The sequence below is a fragment of the Melanostigma gelatinosum genome (assembly GCF_949748355.1).
Source record: "Melanostigma gelatinosum genome assembly, chromosome: 2".
In the NCBI taxonomy this organism is placed as follows: domain Eukaryota; kingdom Metazoa; phylum Chordata; class Actinopteri; order Perciformes; family Zoarcidae; genus Melanostigma; species Melanostigma gelatinosum.
Window position 1 is genome coordinate 4272163 of NC_136635.1, and position 25606 is coordinate 4297768.

The following is a 25606-nucleotide window of genomic DNA, read 5'->3' on the forward strand; positions in this document are numbered from 1 at the left end:
TGAAAACACACGCCGCTGTGTGTGAGTCGGCCACTTGTGTGTGATATTGGTCTGTCAGCGCTCTGGGTCTGCATACTTCCACAATAGACAGTAATGCTGCAGCTCGTCGGTTCTTGAGGAAAGCCTTCTGCACACGATGCTGCTGCAACCAGTCAGACCAGTCAGACCAGTCCAATGAAATACTGATTGTGCAAAACATTTGGCACCAGTTTATTCATCATTTAACTTAACACAAATAAGATCACATTTTGCCAAGAATTTCAGTGCAGTTATGTAAAAAAAACAAAAAACATGCATACCCTATAACCTATGACAAAGGTCTGTCCTCTGTGGATCGTGTGCGACTCTCCACACAAGAAGAGAGCTCAGCAGCACCATGTGCGTGCTGAGCTCAGTCAATAGGCGAAAAGTCAAACTGATTTTTACAGCGACAAATGTGACCTCCTCATCGCTTGAATGATGAACCCGGAGCTAGCCTTGCATTTAATGAATATCTCACAACACATGATCACTTGATGAGTGTTTCTAATTTAGGACACACACACCAGCACTCACACACAACACCACAAAGCCCAACAGAAGCAGAGGACGGGGGCCCGGGAGGACGGCTCCACCACACAGGAGGCAAACAGAACAAAGCTAAAGGGGAGACTTCTGTCGAACTCATTCAGCAAAAATGGATTAGTTATGCGAGTCTGTTCTCGAAAAATAGATTCTTTGCTCGTGATGATTTGAATGGAACGGTGTTGCAGGGCAGTCCTTCCAGTGCCCCTGCTGAAGCACAGAGGACATGTGGGAAAGAACAGAACTGAAACCTCCTGGTGAGTAATGCCAAACACAAGGTCAACGGCGACATTGGGAGCGTCAGAGAAGCGCAGAAGACAAGGACTGGACGATGAACTGTGACGCCACATCAACATGCTAGGGCAAACAGGAAGAGATCTGGAAAAAACAAAAAGACAAACACAACAGGGAGACACACCTCGGTTAAACCGCAAAGGAACACAGACAGGAAAGAGAAAAGAAAGCAAGGATGAGCAGCTGTGTGTGTAGCTAGAGTCTGAACACGGGGAGGACCAACCACATGCTGCCAGGAACACAACACACACAAAGTCAAACTGCACACAACCCGTGACCACATGCAGGTCACAGGAGGCCTCCAGAGTCCTGGAGCAGCAGCTGCAGTCCAGCAGTCACACATGGAGGGTGGAGCTACTGGAATATTGACTTCTACTGATCTGTTCTTCTGACACATTGTTAACTGGCAATTCAATTATACCATTTCAATTCAAATAGTAGAACAAGCATAGTATATAGTAAACTGCTCCACACTGCTGCTGCTTCAACTGAAGCACCATACCAGTACGTATGTATTCCATCACATCAGAACATCACAGCTGACCTTTGTGCAAATAATGCTGACGTTTAGATTTCTGGAGGTCACTTTTAAACCGCCAACTCCCCACGAGAGAGAGAGCAGTGGTCTGAAGAGACAACAGCTGATCAGAGTCCCTGATACAGATTCATGCTTTATACACAATGTACCAAGAAAGCTGCAGTGCCAACAGAACAGTGAGTAAATGGGACAACATTACACGAGACACGTGACTTTTAAACACGTTGTAGTGCTGCTAGATTCTAGCTTATGTGCACACGACTCACACGACTTCGCCTGGTGAAACACACAAGATCACATAGAAAGACAGGAGCAACAGAAACATGTTAGACTTCACTTTTAGAATAAATTATGGGTCCTGTGTTTTTGGAAAATTAGTATTTTATTTGGATGAAGGCATGTATGACAGAGAGGGGTTCTATGAAGTGTGTAGCAGCACTGATGGATCCTACACACAGTCCATGCCACAACGACACAAAGTACACATCACCAAAAGGAAAACACACACACCAGGTGAGGAGAGCACACACACACACCAGGTGAGGAGAGCACACACACACACACCAGGTGAGGAGAGCACACGCACACACACCAGGTGAGGAGAGCACACACACACACACCAGGTGAGGAGAGCACACACACACCAGGAGATCGAGTGGAATTGTTGGACTTTCAAAATAATTTCAATTCAGATAAATAATTAAGGCAATAAATAGTTCCCCAACACACAGGGGAAGTATAAAACCTATATAAAAATAGAAAAGGCATCATAGTTTAAATATACATCTTAACAATTGTCTTGGTTCCTACTTAGTCTGAGCAACTCACAGGTTGCCTTGAGCAGTTTGACATTGATATGAATGATCCAGTCACAGGAGATCTTCAGGGAGAGACACAGTGGTGGAGCCCTCCACAGATGAGCTGCTCGCTAGTAGCACAGTAACCGAGGGATGTGGATGAACAGGCCGACCTCTGACCTGTCACTCAGAGTGCAACAGCACAGGAGGAGCACCACTACAACATGCCGTGTTCAGTCCTCCAGAAAACTAGATTTACATGCAGCTTCACCTGCATCGCTTCACCTCCTGATGAAGACAAATACAATCAATGCCACGAGCCGTGACAAAGATATTACATCCACGTCATTCAGAGATGAAGTCCAGCTCGTCTGAACTCAACACAAGCCACATGTGAATGTGTCTCCTTCCACCAGAGCCCACATGAAACTGCATTTGGAGCAGATCCTCATGCGCAGGCTGCCACCATCATTGTATTAATGCGTGTCGATGTAAATTCCATTTCCCATAACCGTGCATTAATGCGTCATCTTCAGATGCAGCACACAATCAGATGGCAGTCCTGTCAGACCACAGAGCTAAGATGAGTCACCAGAGCAACCATCGTGGGTCGGAGGTGTCAGCTGACTCCAGTGACTCGAGATCAGAGGGAACAGCATGTTCACAGGTTTACTCATCTGGACTGCTGCACAACACAAACGTAGACGTGGCATGTGCATGTTGAAGTGGGGCTCCTCTGTCTGTGTATATCACACACAATACCTGTTCCAAAGGCTAACACAGATATCTAGAACAAATGTAGGGAAACCAGCCGCTGTGGTTTGTGACTCTTCATTATTTCTGTTTCCTAACTCAATGTGTCTCTCTGCTTGAGCTGCTGGAGGAGGGGGGGGGGGGGGGGGGTGGTGGATTTGGCACCTATGTGACCTGACTGTGCAACATATACTAACAATCAACTCATATGTGTATTATGCACACAGCACACAGCAAACTGGTAACATCTCAACTGAAATAAGAATACACCCGTTCCTCTTATTGGTTTCAGAGGAAGACAAAGTGCATGAACACAACACAACGCAGGAGAAGCCGGTCCAGCCTGAACACGCTTGCATGGAGCTTCATGTGACTCGTTGCCTGGACACGGTAGAGTGACCAGAAGAAGCAGCACAGCAGACATCACCCTGTGAGGCATCGATGGGTTTCTGAGCAGACCAGTCTGGGTTATTCATACTCAACTTACCATAACACCACCCTGCCTAACCAAGTCTGCAGCGCCTCAGCACCTTCAGTAAGGCTTGCTGTCGTTCTTTGAGCGCTTCAGCTGCACCTTCAGCCTCTTCATGCCGATCTGGAAACCGTTCATCGACTGGATGGCTGCCTGTGATGACACGGGGTTGTCATAGCTCACGAAGCCTGAAGGAGGAAACAGAAGACAAGTTGAAACTCATCCCCACATTATTCACAAAAACCCGTCTAATCCTCTCCAGTCCTCCAACAATTACTGAGGAAGCTGTCGAATTGCAAGAATGCTTAAAGTGCAAACAGGCTTGGGAGGGAAGGCCATGCTAACGTGCTGACGGATTCTGTTCCAGCGGAGTTAGACCAGAGACTATATGGTGAAAACAATCTTTCTGGAGGTGGTGTTATGCAGCCCTGGGGTGCTTAATGTGGAATGAGCACTGTACTGGACTTTAAAGATGGCTTTTTAACTGCTATATTGCTCGACAGAAGCTGGTGATATTTGGCCTTGTGTGCACCGATTCATTTGGAGGACAAAAACTGATCCTAACTTTAGTTGCTCCTAATACAGTACCAGCCATCTGAGTCACTAAAATGAAGTGGGTGTTCTCTAAAGTTCAGCCCTCTCGGTACGATCTCAACACAGGAACATTGTCGGGGGAACAAAAAGAAAGGAACCTGGTCGTACAGAGACTTGGGATGATGCTCACTTGAATTGTCTAGTTTAGTTAGCTGTGATATTGATGGTCACTATCAATGTAACATTTTCTTGATTTGAATATGTTTGTACACAAATAACAGACGTGTCCCAGAGGGCTTTACAATCTGTCGGACATCCTGTCCCAGGACCCTGAGGTACTGGGACACTCAGAGGACATGAAGACTCACCAACGCTCACACTTTCCAACTTGAAACTGTATACAACAAGATTACTGAAGTATTTCATTGATCATAAAGCGGCTTATATATAGTGGCTTGCATGAACTCACCAAAACACTTGCTGAGGTTTGTCTGTTTGTCAATGAAGACCTTAGCAGAGATGACATTTCCAAAGGGCATGAACATCTGGAGCAGGTCCTGGTCTCCAAACTCCTGGGGCAGGTGGTAAATGAACAAGTTGGCACCTTCTGGACCTGCCAATCAATTCATCTGCTTTACCAATCAAACATCAAACAGTAACATTTGCACACGACTCAATAAATCCATGTCGTGCTTTCCCCAGAACTACATGGATCCACAACCATAGCATTGCTACTGCATTGTGTGTGTGGAGAAGGTTGAAGGTACAAATGACCAAACTCTCAGGACTTTGCTTGACAATGTTGTATAACTCAGACAAAGACAGCATCTAGTTGCCAACATGCCCAAAAGCTGTAGTGGACAGCTGGACAGTGTGTACAGTTACGAGCATTATGGTTATCACACACCTTAACGATGATCACGTGATATAATGTAATGAAGAACTAAAGGGGGAAACATCTGCATCTTACTCTGTAGAACATGGACACAGTGGTGGCTGAGCATGTTGAATGTTACAGGATCAAGTTGCTGCTTCATCACATTCAGTGTCAGTTGTCTGATGTAACCAATGTGTAGTCCGGATAACAGTAATCCCTTTACTTCTACTTTGATTACGTTCGGTGTCTTTCTGTCTATTACCTGGCTACTGTTCCACATGGTACCTTCCCCGCACACCATCTCTGTATCTCAGCAACAAATGCTTTGTTCGGGTATTTTTAGCCAATTTATGTCGATTATTTTTTCACAAGGTTTGCAAGTGTCTGTCAGTAACATTACAGCCATGTTTCTATGTTTGACTAAAGGTAAAGTTAGGCTTTGCTGTTGGCTGACAGAGAGATCACGCTAGCGAGCTGAGAGGAGAGAAGAAGAGTGACTTCATTTATTATACTATCTTGATCCCTTTAAGGGGAAATGTGTCTCTGCATGTGACCCATCCCTGTATACAGGGAGCAGTGGGCGGCCAATGACAGGCGCCCGGGGAGCCGTGAGGGGTTCGGCGTCTTGCTCAGGGACACTTGGACACGTCCCAGTCACGGATCGAAGCGTTGACCCTGCGGTTACCAGACAACCCTCTTAACCTCGTGAGCCATGGTCGCCCCAAATTTTTATGTCACCCCAATTATGTTCGAAAGCACCAACAAGCAATCATCAAAGCGATGATTGGCTGTGGAGAAAGACGCTCTTAGTTTAATGCTCCTCCTCTGCATTTCATCCAACGTGCATCAGTGAATACGATGCGTCGTCTCAGTGTGTCCAGCAGCAGCCCTGGTCCGATGCCACCATGCGTATCGGACCTTCACAGGTCGTTACACCGCCATGGAAACAGAAAACAACAATGGGCTGGAAGAACCTTTTTGTCCCTTGATACAAGTAGTCCCGGGATTAAACTACCAGTACCAGCAAATAACTTTGATGTGGAGGTTTGTTAGTTTCACTCAACACTCGCCAACCAATGGTGTAACTTCATCACTCCCTCAGTCAGGGACAGACCTTCGTGTTCATAGGGCTGTCCTTTAGTGTGTAATGATCCGAATTAGCATTTGAATGTTTGAGCTTTGGCCACAAACGTGTTTTGTGAGGTCACAGTGACCTTTGACCTCCACATTCGAATCAGATCAACTTTGAGTAGAAGTGGACGTGTTTCAGATGTTCCTGAGATATTGCGTTCACATAAGCGGGCAGACAGACCTCTGGGCTGGCCCCGTGGAGGCCTGATCATCTGGAGTGATTGGCAGGAACTAGAGAAAGTGAATTTCACGACACAGAATATATATCTATTTTCACAACCGGTGAGAATGAGCTTACAAAGTTGAAGCTGTGCGCGCGGTCTGCCAATCGGAATTTCCACATTCAGCTTTTTCCACCCAATGACCCCTGGGGGCTCTGTAGTACCATATCAGTGTAAAGTATGCAGAGCATAGCATATAGGAGGGCTAACACTCAAACAGGACACGTCTTCAGCTGTCTATCTGATGGCAAAGAGAAGGTGGCGACGTCTTACCGGTGCTGCGACTGTGGCTGGCTGACGCAGCAGATTTGAAACAGGACAGAATTCTTAGCAGAAGGTGAGGTCAACACACAGCACACAAACATCTCTACCACTGATCGCTTCCTTCTCCCGTTAACGTCTACTCTGGATCAAATGAAAGTCAGAGAGAGCGGGAGACACTGTGAGGAAGAACTCCTCAGTTACCCTCATTCAGTCGTGTGAGGCTGATCATTCCTCAGCGTTGGGTTTCATATGAATTACATCATTTCAATGTTTCCCTGAACACTCAGCCTAATAATGGGTTTTCATGTTTTCATGTATATATTTCCTCGTTTCCTCTCTCCTCACATGGTTTCCTTGCGTCTCTCTATGCATCCCTGGGGGGGGGGGGGGGGGGGGGCTAAGCTGGATAACTAAGTTATGACGTAACTGTAGCCTGTTACCTGTTTAACAGACACCTGCACATGAAAACCCACCTGCACTCTGTATTTCCAGTGTCCTGCTTAGAGGCACAGGAACCATCTCTGCTGGAAGAATGCGTTTATGTTGTTTATTCATTATCTGCATTTGTATTTACTGATATTCTGATTTTGAAGTCATTCTTTAATAGACGTAAGTGAGGGAAACGTGGGTGTAATGAAGAGACTTGGGATGGACCCTTACACTTAGCAGCATGCTCTAGTCTACACATCACCAGCTCCTCGTGCGCTCTCTGCAGCCCTTCAACAGTCATTTCATCCCCGCTGTCCCGTGCCATCCTTCTTTCTAACCCCAGCCCACTGAACCCACCTTCCTTTTGGCTGCCTGCGGCTGAGCCGCTCTGCTGAGACAGCAGGCTCTGGTTGTACAGGCTGGGCAGGGCAGCAGCAGCGTACTGCTGGATGCCCGAGTAGGCCTGGCTCAGAGCCTCCATGGTGGTTCCTGATCCATTCGACAGGCCTCCGGAGCCGAGGCCGCCGTTCAGCGCTGCCATGCCTGCATCAGCGATACACGGGAGGAAAGGTCAAATATGATCAGTCATACTGATGTCACTGCAACTTAGCAGCAGCAGTGATGTGCACCCGATACATGTCATATGTTATGTCATCGTGTTGACTAAATGAACATATCTTACCGCTGTTATTCCACTAATAACTCATGAACACTGGCCTGGCCTCACACCACTGACGTTTGAGTGAGGCATTACTTTAGTCTCCATAACGGTCGGCTCAACACACATTCACACGACATTAGATTCACAACCTCGTCTGCTCGGTAAGTCTTTACGACAACGGTTTACATCAATTCTGCTGACTAGCAGTGATGTCATCAGTGAAGGGCACGGGTCCAGCCGAGGGGTCGTACCTGCCAGGGAGCTCATGCTGAGGCCGGCTCCAGCACTAGCAGCCAGAGACTGCAGGGCCCCCAAAGAAGCCATCGGGTTCACTGATGAGTTGCTGCCGGAGGTGGGGGAGGAGCCTACTCGGGAACATTTTGTGTTAATGCTGTGATAAAGTCAACTGGAAGATATTAGACAAAGCGTTTATCAGAAGAAATCATCAAATACGAAATCTGAGAAAATTTTAATTTGAAGAATGAATGTTTGATAAACAATTGTTGTGGATACCTGGCAGCTCCTTCACGAGTTCATTTATATATTATAGAGTAGGCTCATAGTCATGTATACATGTACAGGTGTTCACGTGGACATGGCCGTCACCATACCACTCAGCCCTCCTGCATGTAGCTGGACTATGACAGTACCGGAGGTTCTTTACCTGAGCTCGTTAGTGCACTGAGGGGGCTACTAGATGCTGTCATGGCGCTGGAGCCTGTGGGCGTGGCAGTTGCTGCTGCTGCTAAAGCAGCCAGGTTCTGCATGGCATTAAGACCTGACAGACATACACACGGTTCAGTTGAAGACTCCACCCATCCCTTCATCTGACCACTATTGTATAAGAACAGTATGTAAGGACATGTTGGAGGCTGCACATCCAGACCTTTTGATTATCATTCAGCATTCAGCAGTACACACAAAAAAACAATCTTCATCATACATGACTGCATGACATTTCATGGTGGAATGTCTGTTAAAGTGAGTGAGTGAGTGAGTGAGTGAGTGAGTGAGTGAGTGAGTGTGTGTGTGTGTGTGTGCGTACCTGAAACAGGGTGCAGGTTGCTGAGTGCGTTCCCCGTTGAGGCTGACTGCTGCAGCAGCTGTAAGTAGAGCTAAAGCCAGCAATATGAGAAACAGCGTGCTGAAGTGACAGTGAAGTTGAAACCATTCCATTTAGCATCAACACACACAGGCCCTCTGAACACACTCACTGCGAGGTACTGTGGCCCCAGGCTGTTCAGCCCAGTGAGATTCCCCCACATTGAAGCAGCGCTGAGCTGCTGCATCTGCTGCTGCAGCTGTTGGGCCATGCGCTTCTGCTCCTTGTCCTTCTGAGTGTCTGCAAACTTCACGACAATCGGCGATGAACAGCCCTGAACACAGACGGTAAACCTTTCACACTGACAGCATGGTGTACCGACATGATGTCGTTCACTTTAAACTGAAGAGCATTTCAAAGAGCTCTGCTGCTCAAAACTATTTCTCTTTGTAACAGCAGGGACACTATCAGGGTCACACTCTTACAACAGCACATCATGTCTGTAGTGTGTATTTGAAGTTCACCTCCATGGTTTGGGACTGGTGCATGGATTTGATGGCTGACTGGGCCATTTGCCTCGCTGTAAATGTCACAAATGCACAACCTAAAAGAGAGAAACACAATGTTTAGTACCACAACTCATGAAGATTTCTCTGAAGAAACATCTCAGAGCTTCTATTTCACAAACCTCACGTTGCATGACATTACTTTACTGTGTGGTTCCAAAAGAAACTTAAAAGGTAAAAACAACTATTGGCAAAAAATGTGCGTGAATGCACTTTGGAGAGAGAAAGGAGGACAGACAGGTGTAGAAACAGCAGCAGAGGGAAACCGTGCACACGCTGTACAGCATGAACTGTATCTGAACGTTGTGTGTAACAGGCAACCCTTTTATTATTTCTGTAATGGAACTGTATATTATTTGAAGCAATGACTACCACCTAGTGTTAAGTGTAGATGGTGCAGTATTCAACTAACACGTGGGTGGCACATGGGACAGAAAGTAGAGTTCTTCTTTCTCCAGTTTTTGTGACAAGATAGCTGTGTTCTTCAAGAGCCGCATCCTTCTTCATCCTGCTGCTTCTGGTCCTCTGGGTAACAATGCCAGTGAGTATATTGAGAGTGCAGATTTCATATGTTGGTTGTAAGTAGAAAGACTTTGATGACATGCGCAACATCAGGTTCTTGTTAGCAGCAGTGTCCCTTTACACAGCAGCAGTTATAACACAGTTATAATGATTTTGATCATAGATATTCAGCCGTGTTCACAACTTTATCTTCATGCGTGGAAGAGATGATATTTACCGTAATTTCCGGACCATAGAGCGCACCTATATATAATTTGTAAAAGAAAAAATAAATTGTACAGAAATAAGCCGCACTTGTCTATAAGCCGCAGGTGTTCCCGTTGAACGGCAAGATGTTACAGGAAAGATTTTTTTAAACTTTTAATGAAATAAATGCCGGTAACATCCACAACTACATACATACCGCAAATGCTTTTTTTCAGAACAGTGCTTTTAACAGTACTAAAGTTGTCTTCTTCTCTGAACATCATGTAATAGGTCCGACTCGCTAGCTTCTAAGCTAATTTTAACATTACCGCCAATGGGGAAATGCTAACCGGGATTAGCATTAGCGAATATAATCTATCTTCGTACATCTTTTCATGCTTCATACAGACATACTTACAGACTAAGGTCTCTCAAGGCTACCAAACGGAAGAAGTAAAACGAAGCAGCGTGTCTTCTCATTAGAATCTAAAAGCAACAAGGCAATAACTGTTGTTGTTGTAACTCGTAGCTCTGAATAGCATTTACGGCTAACTGGCTTGGCCGCTTAATAGGGCTGATGACGCCGCTGGTCACGGCGCACGCTAATCGCTCCAATAACAGCTGATTCCTCCGCAGACTTTTACAGTACAGTAAAAGTCTGCATTTCTGTGGAGGAATCAGCTGTTATTGGAGCGATTAGCGAGCGCCGTGACCAGCGGCGTCATCAGCGGCGTCAGTTGCTGCTAGCACAACAGCTGCTAGCTGTTGTGCTAGCAGCAACGCTTGAAATGAGTTATCCATGTTGAAATGAATTACTGGTCGCCCTGCCTGTGATAGTGAGTGTGACGAATCAGGGACGGAGACGTCATGGCTGGTAATGACCAATCCAGTAGCGAGCACGGGTGTGGGCTCATGTTTTCTAACACACATCCGTATCCGACTTTGGCGGGGCAAAGCTAGTTAGCCTATGAAAATCCATACATTAGCCGCATCGTTGTAAGAGCCGCAGTCTCAAAGCACGTGAAAAAAAGTAGCGGCTTACATGCCGGAAATTATAAATATACACCTTGAAAACTGCAAACCTATCTACGTCATGTTTTTATGTTTGTTAAAGTCTCAGCAGCGATAACTAAATGATGCTTATTATACATATTACAAACAAAACATGTTAAAAACTCAAAAAAATGTTGGTCAGACACATATGCAACGCTGATTACCGTAATATGTGTGGTATTTGTAGGGGCGGACTGGGGGGAAAAAGTGGCCCGGGAGTTTACTGTCAGACCGGCCCACTCAATACACGGCTCGTTGCCCACTCAATACACGGCGCGTTGCCCACTCAATACACGGCTCGTTGCCCACTCAATACACGGCTCGTTGCCCACTCAATACACGGCGCGTTGCCCACTCAATACACGGCGCGTTGCCCACTCAATACACGGCTCGTTGCCCACTCAATACACGGCGCGTTGCCCACTCAATACACGGCTCGTTGCCCACTCAATACACGGCTCGTTGCCCACTCAATACACGGCGCGTTGCCCACTCAATACACGGCTCGTTGCCCACTCAATACACGGCTCGTTGCCCACTCAATACACGGCGCGTTGCCCACTCAATACACGGCTCGTTGCCCACTCAATACACGGCTCGTTGCCCACTCAATACACGGCGCGTTGCCCACTCAATACACGGCGCGTTGCCCACTCAATACACGGCTCGTTGCCCACTCAATACACGGCTCGTTGCCCACTCAATACACGCCGCGTTGCCCACTCAATACACGGCTCGTTGCCCACTCAATACACGGCTCGTTGCCCACTCTATACACGGCGCGCTGCCCACTCAATACACGGCGCGTTGCCCGCTCAATACACGGCGCGTTGCCCACTCAATACACGCCGCATTGTCCACTCAATACACGGCGCGTTGCCCGCTCAATACACGCCGCGTTATCCGCTCAATACACGGCGCGTTGCCCGCTCAATACACGGCGCGTTGCCCGCTCAATACACGGCGCGTTGCCCGCTCAATACACGGCGCGTTGCCCGCTCAATACACGGCGCGTTGCCCGCTCAATACACGCCGGGTTGCCCGCTCAATACACGGCGCGTTGTCCACTCAATACACGGCGCGTTGCCCACTCTATACACGGCGCGTTGCCCGCTCAATACACGGCGCGCTGCCCACTCTATACACGGCGCATTGCCCACTCAATGCATTGCACGTATCGACCAGTCAGTGGCCTACTTGGAAAAATACTCATACACTTAACATTATTTTGGATGATTACAATGAAATTATATCATACATGGTTTTTTTTACAACATTTGGATCCACCAATTTGCCTGATGGACACATTGAATAAAATGATACTCGCTATTGTAACACTCCAAGGTAGGTATAGTTAGCTGGATGAATATGCTGAACTCTGGGCTAGTATCAGATGGTTATACGCAGTGGAGCTGGTGGAACATGTTCTCTGTAGGGCTGAGCCACATCCAATCAATTTCAGCAAACATCCCAGAATGATTTAATGCAAAACAATTAAGGTATCAAACACGTATTACTACATTGCAGTTACATATTTAACTTTTGTTCCAACATGAAAAAAGCTTTGACAAACACGTCCTCTCACACGGCTCTTGGAGGAGCAGCGCTCGCCTGTAGAGACTCGTCCGGACGGGAACGGAAGAATCGATTCTGCCCCAAGCTGAAGCTCATTGGCTAACTGTATGTCACTCATTTATAAATATATACCTGCAGCACCTCCTCCCTCTACCAGCGGTACCTGCAGCTCCTCCTCCCTGCAGCACCTCCTCCCTCTACCAGCGGTACCTGCAGCTCCTCCTCCCTGCAGCACCTCCTCCCTCTACCAGCGGTACCTGCAGCACCTCCTCCCTCTACCAGCGGTACCTGCAGCTCCTCCTCCCTGCAGCTCCTCCTCCCTCTACCAGCGGTACCTGCAGCTCCTCCTCCCTCTACCAACGGTACCTGCAGCACCTCCTCCCTGCAGCACCTCCTCCCTCTACCAGCGGTACCTGCAGCACCTCCTCCCTCTACCAGCGGTACCTGCAGCTCCTCCTCCCTCTACCAGCGGTACCTGCAGCACCTCCTCCCTGCAGCACCTCCTCCCTCTACCAGCGGTACCTGCAGCACCTCCAGTCACTCAGCCGAGGGCAGAGGAAGGACTGACCCTTCATTCTTTAGAAGCTTCACTCAGGAATCTTTCTTTACACTTAGCTATTAATGACTCTATGTAGCGACTTCGCTGTTGTAAACATTACCGGTCTGCTCTAGAAACAATATTTAGAATATGAACAAATTATCATCCTGTGTTTACAATTATATACACGTTTTCAAAAGCAATTATTTAGACATGAGGAATCACAGATTATTGATAAGAGTAGCAATAACATACTAAATATAGCTATCCCTACTTGAAGGCCAGCGTAGTTCTGTGACACACTTGGAAGGGAGGAGTGAGCGGAGGGGTACTGTAACCTCACCACTAGATAATGAATCTGACACACCGGCCTTGAAGTAAAAGTATCAACACTACAGTCTGTCATTAGACCTGCATTCAAAACACTCAAGTAAAGAAGCTGCTGCTGAGGGAACATGTGACGCTCACCAGCTAACTCACTGTGTCTGCTGAGGGAACATGTGACGTTCACCAGCTAACTCACTGTGTCTGCTGCTGAGGGAACATGTGACGTTCACCAGCTAACTCACTGTGTCTGCTGCTGACGGAACATGTGACGTTCACCAGCTAACTAACTGTGTCTGCTGAGGGAACATGTGACGTTCACCAGCTAACTCACTGTGTCTGCTGAGGGAACATGTGACGTTCACCGGCTAACTCACTGTGTCTGCTGCTGAGGGAACATGTGACGTTCACCAGCTAACTCACTGTGTCTGCTGAGGGAACATGTGACATTCACCAGCTAACTAACTGTGTCTGCTGAGGGAACATGTGACGTTCACCAGCTAACTCACTGTGTCTGCTGCTGAGGGAACATGTGACGTTCACCAGCTAACTCACTATGTCTGCTGAGGGAACATGTGACGTTCACCAGCTAACTAACTGTGTCTGCTGCTGAGGGAACATGTGACGTTCACCAGCTAACTCACTGTGTCTGCTGAGGGAACATGTGACGCTCACCAGCAAACTCACTGTGTCTGCTGCTGAGGGAACATGTGATGTTCACCAGCTAACTCACTGTGTCTGCTGAGGGAACATGTGACGCTCACCAGCTAACTCACTGTGTCTTCTGCTGAGGGAACATGTGACGTTCACCAGCTAACTCACTGTGTCTGCTGAGGGAACATGTGACGTTCACCAGCTAACTCACTGGGTCTGCTGAGGGAACATGTGACGCTCACCAGCTAACTCACTGTCTGCTGCTGAGGGAACATGTGACGTTCACCAGCTAACTCACTGTGTCTGCTGCTGAGGGAACATGTGACGTTCACGAGCTAACTCACTGTGTCTGCTGCTGAGGGAACATGTGACGTTCACCAGCTAACTCACTGTGTCTGCTGAGGGAACATGTGACGTTCACCAGCTAACTCACTGTGTCTGCTGAGGGAACATGTGACATTCACCAGCTAACTCACTGTGTCTGCTGCTGAGGAAACATGTGACGTTCACCAGCTAACTCACTGTGTCTGCTGCTGAGGAAACATGTGACGTTCACCAGCTAACTCACTGTGTCTGCTGAGGGAACATGTGACGTTCACCAGCTAACTCACTGTGTCTGCTGAGGGAACATGTGACGTTCACCAGCTAACTCACTGTGTCTGCTGAGGGAACATGTGACATTCACCAGCTAACTCACTGTGTCTGCTGCTGAGGAAACATGTGACGTTCACCAGCTAACTCACTGTGTCTGCTGCTGAGGAAACATGTGACGTTCACCAGCTAACTCACTGTGTCTGCTGAGGGAACATGTGACATTCACCAGCTAACTCACTGTGTCTGCTGCTGAGGGAACATGTGACGCTCACCAGCTAACTAACTGTGTCTGCTGCTGAGGGAACATGTGACGTTCACCAGCTAACTCACTGTGTCTGCTGAGGGAACATGTGACGCTCACCAGCTAACTCACTGTGTCTGCTGCTGAGGGAACATGTGACGCTCACCAGCTAACTCACTGTGTCTGCTGAGGGAACATGTGACGTTCACCAGCTAACTCACTGTGTCTGCTGAGGGAACATGTGACGCTCACCAGCTAACTCACTGTGTCTGCTGCTGAGGGAACATGTGACGTTCACGAGCTAACTCACTGTGTCTGCTGCTGAGGGAACATGTGACGTTCACCAGCTAACTCACTGTGTCTGCTGAGGGAACATGTGACGTTCACCAGCTAACTCACTGTGTCTGCTGAGGGAACATGTGACGCTCACCAGCTAACTCACTGTGTCTGCTGCTGAGGAAACATGTGACGTTCACCAGCTAACTCACTGTGTCTGCTGCTGAGGAAACATGTGACGCTCACCAGCTAACTCACTGTGTCTGCTGAGGGAACATGTGACGTTCACCAGCTAACTCACTGTGTCTGCTGAGGGAACATGTGACGTTCACCAGCTAACTCACTGTGTCTGCTGAGGGAACATGTGACGTTCACCAGCTAACTCACTGTGTCTGCTGAGGGAACATGTGACATTCACCAGCTAACTCACTGTGTCTGCTGCTGAGGGAACATGTGACGCTCACCAGCTAACTAACTGTGTCTGCTGCTGAGGGAACATGTGACGTTCACCAGCTAACTCACTGTGTCTGCTGAGGGAACATGTGACGCTCACCAGCTAACTCACTGTGTCTGCTGCTGAGGGAACATGTGACGTTCACCAGCTAACTAACTGTGTCTGCTGCTGAGGGAACATGTGACGTTCACCAGCTAACTCACTGTGTCTGCTGAGGGAACATGTGACGCTCACCAGCTAACTCACTGTGTCTGCTGCTGAGGGAACATGTGACGTTCACCAGCTAACTCACTGTGTCTGCTGAGGGAACATGTGACGCTCACCAGCTAACTCACTGTGTCTGCTGCTGAGGGAACATGTGACATTCACCAGCTAACTCACTGTGTCTGCTGAGGGAACATGTGACGTTTACCAGCTAACTCACTGTGTCTGCTGAGGGAACATGTGATGCTCACCAGCTAACTCACTGTGTCTGCTGTTGAGGGAACATGTGACGTTCACCAGCTAACTCACTGTGTCTGCTGAGGGAACATGTGACGTTCACGAGCTAACTCACTGTGTCTGCTGCTGAGGGAACATGTGACGTTCACCAGCTAACTCACTGTGTCTGCTGAGGGAACATGTGACGTTCACCAGCTAACTCACTGTGTCTGCTGAGGGAACATGTGACGTTCACGAGCTAACTCACTGTGTCTGCTGCTGAGGGAACATGTGACGTTCACCAGCTAACTCACTGTGTCTGCTGAGGGAACATGTGACGTTCACCAGCTAACTCACTGTGTCTGCTGAGGGAACATGTGACGCTCACCAGCTAACTCACTGTGTCTGCTGCTGAGGGAACATGTGACGTTCACCAGCTAACTCACTGTGTCTGCTGAGGGAACATGTGACGCTCACCAGCTAACTCACTGTGTCTGCTGCTGAGGGAACATGTGACATTCACCAGCTAACTCACTGTGTCTGCTGAGGGAACATGTGACGTTTACCAGCTAACTCACTGTGTCTGCTGAGGGAACATGTGATGCTCACCAGCTAACTCACTGTGTCTGCTGTTGAGGGAACATGTGACGTTCACCAGCTAACTCACTGTGTCTGCTGAGGGAACATGTGACGTTCACGAGCTAACTCACTGTGTCTGCTGCTGAGGGAACATGTGACGTTCACCAGCTAACTCACTGTGTCTGCTGAGGGAACATGTGACGTTCACCAGCTAACTCACTGTGTCTGCTGAGGGAACATGTGACGTTCACGAGCTAACTCACTGTGTCTGCTGCTGAGGGAACATGTGACGTTCACCAGCTAACTCACTGTGTCTGCTGAGGGAACATGTGACGTTCACCAGCTAACTCACTGTGTCTGCTGAGGGAACATGTGACGCTCACCAGCTAACTCACTGTGTCTGCTGAGGGAACATGTGACGCTCACCAGCTAACTCACTGTGTCTGCTGCTGAGGGAACATGTGACATTCACCAGCTAACTCACTGTGTCTGCTGAGGGAACATGTGACGTTTACCAGCTAACTCACTGTGTCTGCTGAGGGAACATGTGATGCTCACCAGCTAACTCACTGTGTCTGCTGTTGAGGGAACATGTGACGTTCACCAGCTAACTCACTGTGTCTGCTGAGGGAACATGTGACGTTCACGAGCTAACTCACTGTGTCTGCTGCTGAGGGAACATGTGACGTTCACCAGCTAACTCACTGTGTCTGCTGAGGGAACATGTGACGTTCACCAGCTAACTCACTGTGTCTGCTGAGGGAACATGTGACGTTCACGAGCTAACTCACTGTGTCTGCTGCTGAGGGAACATGTGACGTTCACCAGCTAACTCACTGTGTCTGCTGAGGGAACATGTGACGTTCACCAGCTAACTCACTGTGTCTGCTGAGGGAACATGTGACGCTCACCAGCTAACTCACTGTGTCTGCTGAGGGAACATGTGACGTTCACCAGCTAACTCACTGTGTCTGCTGAGGGAACATGTGACGTTCACCAGCTAACTCACTGTGTCTGCTGAGGGAACATGTGACGCTCACCAGCTAACTCACTGTGTCTGCTGCTGAGGAAACATGTGACGTTCACCAGCTAACTCACTGTGTCTGCTGCTGAGGGAACATGTGACGTTCACCAGCTAACTCACTGTGTCTGCTGAGGGAACATGTGACATTCACCAGCTAACTCACTGTGTCTGCTGAGGGAACATGTGACGCTCACCAGCTAACTCACTGTGTCTGCTGCTGAGGGAACATGTGACATTCACCAGCTAACTCACTGTGTCTGCTGAGGGAACATGTGACATTCACCAGCTAACTCACTGTGTCTGCTGAGGGAACATGTGATGCTCACCAGCTAACTCACTGTGTCTGCTGCTGAGGGAACATGTGACGTTCACCAGCTAACTCACTGTGTCTGCTGAGGGAACATGTGACGTTCACGAGCTAACTCACTGTGTCTGCTGCTGAGGGAACATGTGACGTTCACCAGCTAACTCACTGTGTCTGCTGAGGGAACATGTGACGTTCACCAGCTAACTCACTGTGTCTGCTGAGGGAACATGTGACGTTCACGAGCTAACTCACTGTGTCTGCTGCTGAGGGAACATGTGACGTTCACCAGCTAACTCACTGTGTCTGCTGAGGGAACATGTGACGTTCACCAGCTAACTTACTGTGTCTGCTGAGGGAACATGTGACGCTCACCAGCTAACTCACTGTGTCTGCTGAGGGAACATGTGACGTTCACCAGCTAACTCACTGTGTCTGCTGAGGGAACATGTGACGTTCACCAGCTAACTCACTGTGTCTGCTGAGGGAACATGTGACGCTCACCAGCTAACTCACTGTGTCTGCTGCTGAGGAAACATGTGACGTTCACCAGCTAACTCACTGTGTCTGCTGCTGAGGAAACATGTGACGTTCACCAGCTAACTCACTGTGTCTGCTGAGGGAACATGTGACATTCACCAGCTAACTCACTGTGTCTGCTGCTGAGGGAACATGTGACGCTCACCAGCTAACTAACTGTGTCTGCTGCTGAGGGAACATGTGACGTTCACCAGCTAACTCACTGTGTCTGCTGAGGGAACATGTGACGCTCACCAGCTAACTCACTGTGTCTGCTGCTGAGGGAACATGTGACGCTCACCAGCTAACTCACTGTGTCTGCTGAGGGAACATGTGACGTTCACCAGCTAACTCACTGTGTCTGCTGAGGGAACATGTGACGCTCACCAGCTAACTCACTGTGTCTGCTGCTGAGGGAACATGTGACGTTCACGAGCTAACTCACTGTGTCTGCTGCTGAGGGAACATGTGACGTTCACCAGCTAACTCACTGTGTCTGCTGAGGGAACATGTGACGTTCACCAGCTAACTCACTGTGTCTGCTGAGGGAACATGTGACGCTCACCAGCTAACTCACTGTGTCTGCTGCTGAGGAAACATGTGACGTTCACCAGCTAACTCACTGTGTCTGCTGCTGAGGAAACATGTGACGCTCACCAGCTAACTCACTGTGTCTGCTGAGGGAACATGTGACGTTCACCAGCTAACTCACTGTGTCTGCTGAGGGAACATGTGACGTTCACCAGCTAACTCACTGTGTCTGCTGAGGGAACATGTGACGTTCACCAGCTAACTCACTGTGTCTGCTGAGGGAACATGTGACATTCACCAGCTAACTCACTGTGTCTGCTGCTGAGGGAACATGTGACGCTCACCAGCTAACTAACTGTGTCTGCTGCTGAGGGAACATGTGACGTTCACCAGCTAACTCACTGTGTCTGCTGAGGGAACATGTGACGCTCACCAGCTAACTCACTGTGTCTGCTGCTGAGGGAACATGTGACGTTCACCAGCTAACTCACTGTGTCTGCTGAGGGAACATGTGACGTTCACCAGCTAACTCACTGTGTCTGCTGAGGGAACATGTGACATTCACCAGCTAACTCACTGTGTCTGCTGCTGAGGGAACATGTGACGCTCACCAGCTAACTAACTGTGTCTGCTGCTGAGGGAACATGTGACGTTCACCAGCTAACTCACTGTGTCTGCTGAGGGAACATGTGACGCTCACCAGCTAACTCACTGTGTCTGCTGCTGAGGGAACATGTGACGTTCACCAGCTAACTCACTGTGTCTGCTGAGGGAACATGTGACGTTCACCAGCTAACTCACTGTGTCTGCTGAGGGAACATGTGACGCTCACCAGCTAACTCACTGTGTCTGCTGCTGAGGGAACATGTGACATTCACCAGCTAACTCACTGTGTCTGCTGAGGGAACATGTGACATTCACCAGCTAACTCACTGTGTCTGCTGAGGGATCATGTGACGTTCACCAGCTAACTCACTGTGTCTGCTGAGGGAACATGTGACGCTCACCAGCTAACTCACTGTGTCTGCTGAGGGAACATGTGACGTTCACCAGCTAACTCACTGTGTCTGCTGAGGGAACATGTGACGCTCACCAGCTAACTCACTGTGTCTGCTGCTGAGGAAACATGTGACGTTCACCAGCTAACTCACTGTGTCTGCTGCTGAGGAAACATGTGACGCTCACCAGCTAACTCACTGTGTCTGCTGAGGGAACATGTGACATTCACCAGCTAACTCACTGTGTCTGCTGAGGGAACATGTGACGTTCACCAGCTAACTCACTGTGTCTGCTGAGGGAACATGTGACATTCACCAGCTAACTCACTGTGTCTGCTGCTGAGGGAACATGTGACGCTCACCAGCTAACTAACTGTGTCTGCTGCTGAGGGAACATGTGACGTTCACCAGCTAACTCACTGTGTCTGCTGAGGGAACATGTGACGCTCACCAGCTAACTCACTGTGTCTGCTGCTGAGGGAACATGTGACGTTCACCAGCTAACTCACTGTGTCTGCTGAGGGAACATGTGACGTTCACCAGCTAACTCACTGTGTCTGCTGAGGGAACATGTGACATTCACCAGCTAACTCACTGTGTCTGCTGCTGAGGGAACATGTGACGCTCACCAGCTAACTAACTGTGTCTGCTGCTGAGGGAACATGTGACGTTCACCAGCTAACTCACTGTGTCTGCTGAGGGAACATGTGACGCTCACCAGCTAACTCACTGTGTCTGCTGCTGAGGGAACATGTGACGTTCACCAGCTAACTCACTGTGTCTGCTGAGGGAACATGTGACGTTCACCAGCTAACTCACTGTGTCTGCTGAGGGAACATGTGACGCTCACCAGCTAACTCACTGTGTCTGCTGCTGAGGGAACATGTGACGTTCACCAGCTAACACACTGTGTCTGCTGAGGGAACATGTGACGTTCACCAGCTAACTCACTGTGTCTGCTGAGGGAACATGTGATGCTCACCAGCTAACTCACTGTGTCTGCTGCTGAGGGAACATGTGACGTTCACCAGCTAACTCACTGTGTCTGCTGAGGGAACATGTGACGTTCACGAGCTAACTCACTGTGTCTGCTGCTGAGGGAACATGTGACGTTCACCAGCTAACTCACTGTGTCTGCTGAGGGAACATGTGACGTTCACCAGCTAACTCACTGTGTCTGCTGAGGGAACATGTGACGCTCACCAGCTAACTCACTGTGTCTGCTGAGGGAACATGTGACGTTCACCAGCTAACTCACTGTGTCTGCTGAGGGAACATGTGACGTTCACCAGCTAACTCACTGTGTCTGCTGAGGGAACATGTGACGTTCACCAGCTAACTCACTGTGTCTGCTGAGGGAACATGTGACGCTCACCAGCTAACTCACTGTGTCTGCTGCTGAGGGAACATGTGACGCTCACCAGCTAACTAACTGTGTCTGCTGCTGAGGGAACATGTGACGTTCACCAGCTAACTCACTGTGTCTGCTGAGGGAACATGTGACGCTCACCAGCTAACTCACTGTGTCTGCTGCTGAGGGAACATGTGACGTTCACCAGCTAACTCACTGTGTCTGCTGCTGAGGGAACATGTGACGCTCACCAGCTAACTAACTGTGTCTGCTGCTGAGGGAACATGTGACGTTCACCAGCTAACTCACTGTGTCTGCTGAGGGAACATGTGACGCTCACCAGCTAACTCACTGTGTCTGCTGCTGAGGGAACATGTGACGTTCACCAGCTAACTCACTGTGTCTGCTGAGGGAACATGTGACGCTCACCAGCTAACTCACTGTGTCTGCTGCTGAGGGAACATGTGACATTCACCAGCTAACTCACTGTGTCTGCTGAGGGAACATGTGACGTTTACCAGCTAACTCACTGTGTCTGCTGAGGGAACATGTGATGCTCACCAGCTAACTCACTGTGTCTGCTGTTGAGGGAACATGTGACGTTCACCAGCTAACTCACTGTGTCTGCTGAGGGAACATGTGACGTTCACGAGCTAACTCACTGTGTCTGCTGCTGAGGGAACATGTGACGTTCACCAGCTAACTCACTGTGTCTGCTGAGGGAACATGTGACGCTCACCAGCTAACTCACTGTGTCTGCTGCTGAGGGAACATGTGACGTTCACCAGCTAACTCACTGTGTCTGCTGCTGAGGGAACATGTGACGCTCACCAGCTAACTAACTGTGTCTGCTGCTGAGGGAACATGTGACGTTCACCAGCTAACTCACTGTGTCTGCTGAGGGAACATGTGACGCTCACCAGCTAACTCACTGTGTCTGCTGCTGAGGGAACATGTGACGTTCACCAGCTAACTCACTGTGTCTGCTGAGGGAACATGTGACGTTCACCAGCTAACTCACTGTGTCTGCTGAGGGAACATGTGACGCTCACCAGCTAACTCACTGTGTCTGCTGCTGAGGGAACATGTGACATTCACCAGCTAACTCACTGTGTCTGCTGAGGGAACATGTGACATTCACCAGCTAACTCACTGTGTCTGCTGAGGGAACATGTGATGCTCACCAGCTAACTCACTGTGTCTGCTGCTGAGGGAACATGTGACGTTCACCAGCTAACTCACTGTGTCTGCTGAGGGAACATGTGACGTTCACGAGCTAACTCACTGTGTCTGCTGCTGAGGGAACATGTGACATTCACCAGCTAACTCACTGTGTCTGCTGAGGGATCATGTGACGTTCACCAGCTAACTCACTGTGTCTGCTGAGGGAACATGTGACGCTCACCAGCTAACTCACTGTGTCTGCTGAGGGAACATGTGACGTTCACCAGCTAACTCACTGTGTCTGCTGAGGGAACATGTGACGCTCACCAGCTAACTCACTGTGTCTGCTGCTGAGGAAACATGTGACGTTCACCAGCTAACTCACTGTGTCTGCTGAGGGAACATGTGACGTTCACCAGCTAACTCACTGTGTCTGCTGAGGGAACATGTGACATTCACCAGCTAACTCACTGTGTCTGCTGAGGGAACATGTGACGTTCACCAGCTAACTCACTGTGTCTGCTGAGGGAACATGTGACATTCACCAGCTAACTCACTGTGTCTGCTGCTGAGGGAACATGTGACGCTCACCAGCTAACTAACTGTGTCTGCTGCTGAGGGAACATGTGACGTTCACCAGCTAACTCACTGTGTCTGCTGAGGGAACATGTGACGCTCACCAGCTAACTCACTGTGTCTGCTGCTGAGGGAACATGTGACGTTCACCAGCTAACTCACTGTGTCTGCTGAGGGAACATGTGACGTTCACCAGCTAACTCACTGTGTCTGCTGAGGGAACATGTGACATTCACCAGCTAACTCACTGTGTCTGCTGCTGAGGGAACATGTGACGCTCACCAGCTAACTAACTGTGTCTGCTGCTGAGGGAACATGTGACGTTCACCAGCTAACTCACTGTGTCTGCTGAGGGAACATGTGACGCTCACCAGCTAACTCACTGTGTCTGCTGCTGAGGGAACATGTGACGTTCACCAGCTAACTCACTGTGTCTGCTGAGGGAACATGTGACGTTCACCAGCTAACTCACTGTGTCTGCTGAGGGAACATGTGACGCTCACCAGCTAACTCACTGTGTCTGCTGCTGAGGGAACATGTGACGTTCACCAGCTAACACACTGTGTCTGCTGAGGGAACATGTGACGTTCACCAGCTAACTCACTGTGTCTGCTGAGGGAACATGTGATGCTCACCAGCTAACTCACTGTGTCTGCTGCTGAGGGAACATGTGACGTTCACCAGCTAACTCACTGTGTCTGCTGAGGGAACATGTGACGTTCACGAGCTAACTCACTGTGTCTGCTGCTGAGGGAACATGTGACGTTCACCAGCTAACTCACTGTGTCTGCTGAGGGAACATGTGACGTTCACCAGCTAACTCACTGTGTCTGCTGAGGGAACATGTGACGCTCACCAGCTAACTCACTGTGTCTGCTGAGGGAACATGTGACGTTCACCAGCTAACTCACTGTGTCTGCTGAGGGAACATGTGACGTTCACCAGCTAACTCACTGTGTCTGCTGAGGGAACATGTGACGTTCACCAGCTAACTCACTGTGTCTGCTGAGGGAACATGTGACGCTCACCAGCTAACTCACTGTGTCTGCTGCTGAGGGAACATGTGACGCTCACCAGCTAACTAACTGTGTCTGCTGCTGAGGGAACATGTGACGTTCACCAGCTAACTCACTGTGTCTGCTGAGGGAACATGTGACGCTCACCAGCTAACTCACTGTGTCTGCTGCTGAGGGAACATGTGACGTTCACCAGCTAACTCACTGTGTCTGCTGCTGAGGGAACATGTGACGCTCACCAGCTAACTAACTGTGTCTGCTGCTGAGGGAACATGTGACGTTCACCAGCTAACTCACTGTGTCTGCTGAGGGAACATGTGACGCTCACCAGCTAACTCACTGTGTCTGCTGCTGAGGGAACATGTGACGTTCACCAGCTAACTCACTGTGTCTGCTGAGGGAACATGTGACGCTCACCAGCTAACTCACTGTGTCTGCTGCTGAGGGAACATGTGACATTCACCAGCTAACTCACTGTGTCTGCTGAGGGAACATGTGACGTTTACCAGCTAACTCACTGTGTCTGCTGAGGGAACATGTGATGCTCACCAGCTAACTCACCGTGTCTGCTGTTGAGGGAACATGTGACGTTCACCAGCTAACTCACTGTGTCTGCTGAGGGAACATGTGACGTTCACGAGCTAACTCACTGTGTCTGCTGCTGAGGGAACATGTGACGTTCACCAGCTAACTCACTGTGTCTGCTGAGGGAACATGTGACGTTCACCAGCTAACTCACTGTGTCTGCTGAGGGAACATGTGACGCTCACCAGCTAACTCACTGTGTCTGCTGAGGGAACATGTGACGTTCACCAGCTAACTCACTGTGTCTGCTGAGGGAACATGTGACGTTCACCAGCTAACTCACTGTGTCTGCTGAGGGAACATGTGACGCTCACCAGCTAACTCACTGTGTCTGCTGCTGAGGAAACATGTGACGTTCACCAGCTAACTCACTGTGTCTGCTGCTGAGGAAACATGTGATGCTCACCAGCTAACTCACTGTGTCTGCTGCTGAGGGAACATGTGACGTTCACCAGCTAACTCACTGTGTCTGCTGAGGGAACATGTGACGTTCACGAGCTAACTCACTGTGTCTGCTGCTGAGGGAACATGTGACATTCACCAGCTAACTCACTGTGTCTGCTGAGGGATCATGTGACGTTCACCGGCTAACTCACTGTGTCTGCTGAGGGAACATGTGACGCTCACCAGCTAACTCACTGTCTGCTGAGGGAACATGTGACGTTCACCAGCTAACTCACTGTGTCTGCTGAGGGAACATGTGACGCTCACCAGCTAACTCACTGTGTCTGCTGCTGAGGAAACATGTGACGTTCACCAGCTAACTCACTGTGTCTGCTGCTGAGGAAACATGTGACGCTCACCAGCTAACTCACTGTGTCTGCTGAGGGAACATGTGACGTTCACCAGCTAACTCACTGTGTCTGCTGAGGGAACATGTGACGTTCACCAGCTAACTCACTGTGTCTGCTGAGGGAACATGTGACGTTCACCAGCTAACTCACTGTGTCTGCTGAGGGAACATGTGACATTCACCAGC

General features: G+C 49.2%; 1 protein-coding gene across 6 annotated transcripts in view; it reads right to left on the bottom strand.

Moving 5' to 3' along the window:
• Positions 1-200: 200 nt before the first annotated feature.
• The window catches only part of celf1 (cugbp, Elav-like family member 1), a 70226-nt gene continuing 44820 nt past the window's right edge, over positions 201-25606 (bottom strand). For 4 of the 6 annotated variants that reach the window (XM_079290729.1, XM_079290726.1, XM_079290728.1 and 1 more), the window contains 8 exons: positions 9102-9181; positions 8750-8911; positions 8581-8650; positions 8200-8313; positions 7787-7900; positions 7232-7417; positions 4422-4565; positions 201-3606 (listed from right to left, as the gene is read on the bottom strand). In XM_079290729.1, coding sequence (XP_079146855.1) covers positions 3479-3606; positions 4422-4565; positions 7232-7417; positions 7787-7900; positions 8200-8313; positions 8581-8650; positions 8750-8911; positions 9102-9181 — 998 coding nt within the window. In that variant the 3' untranslated portion in view covers positions 201-3478. The remainder of the gene's footprint in view (positions 3607-4421; positions 4566-7231; positions 7418-7786; positions 7901-8199; positions 8314-8580; positions 8651-8749; positions 8912-9101; positions 9182-25606) is intronic. The other 2 variants (XM_079290727.1, XM_079290730.1) reach the window with 2 other exon arrangements.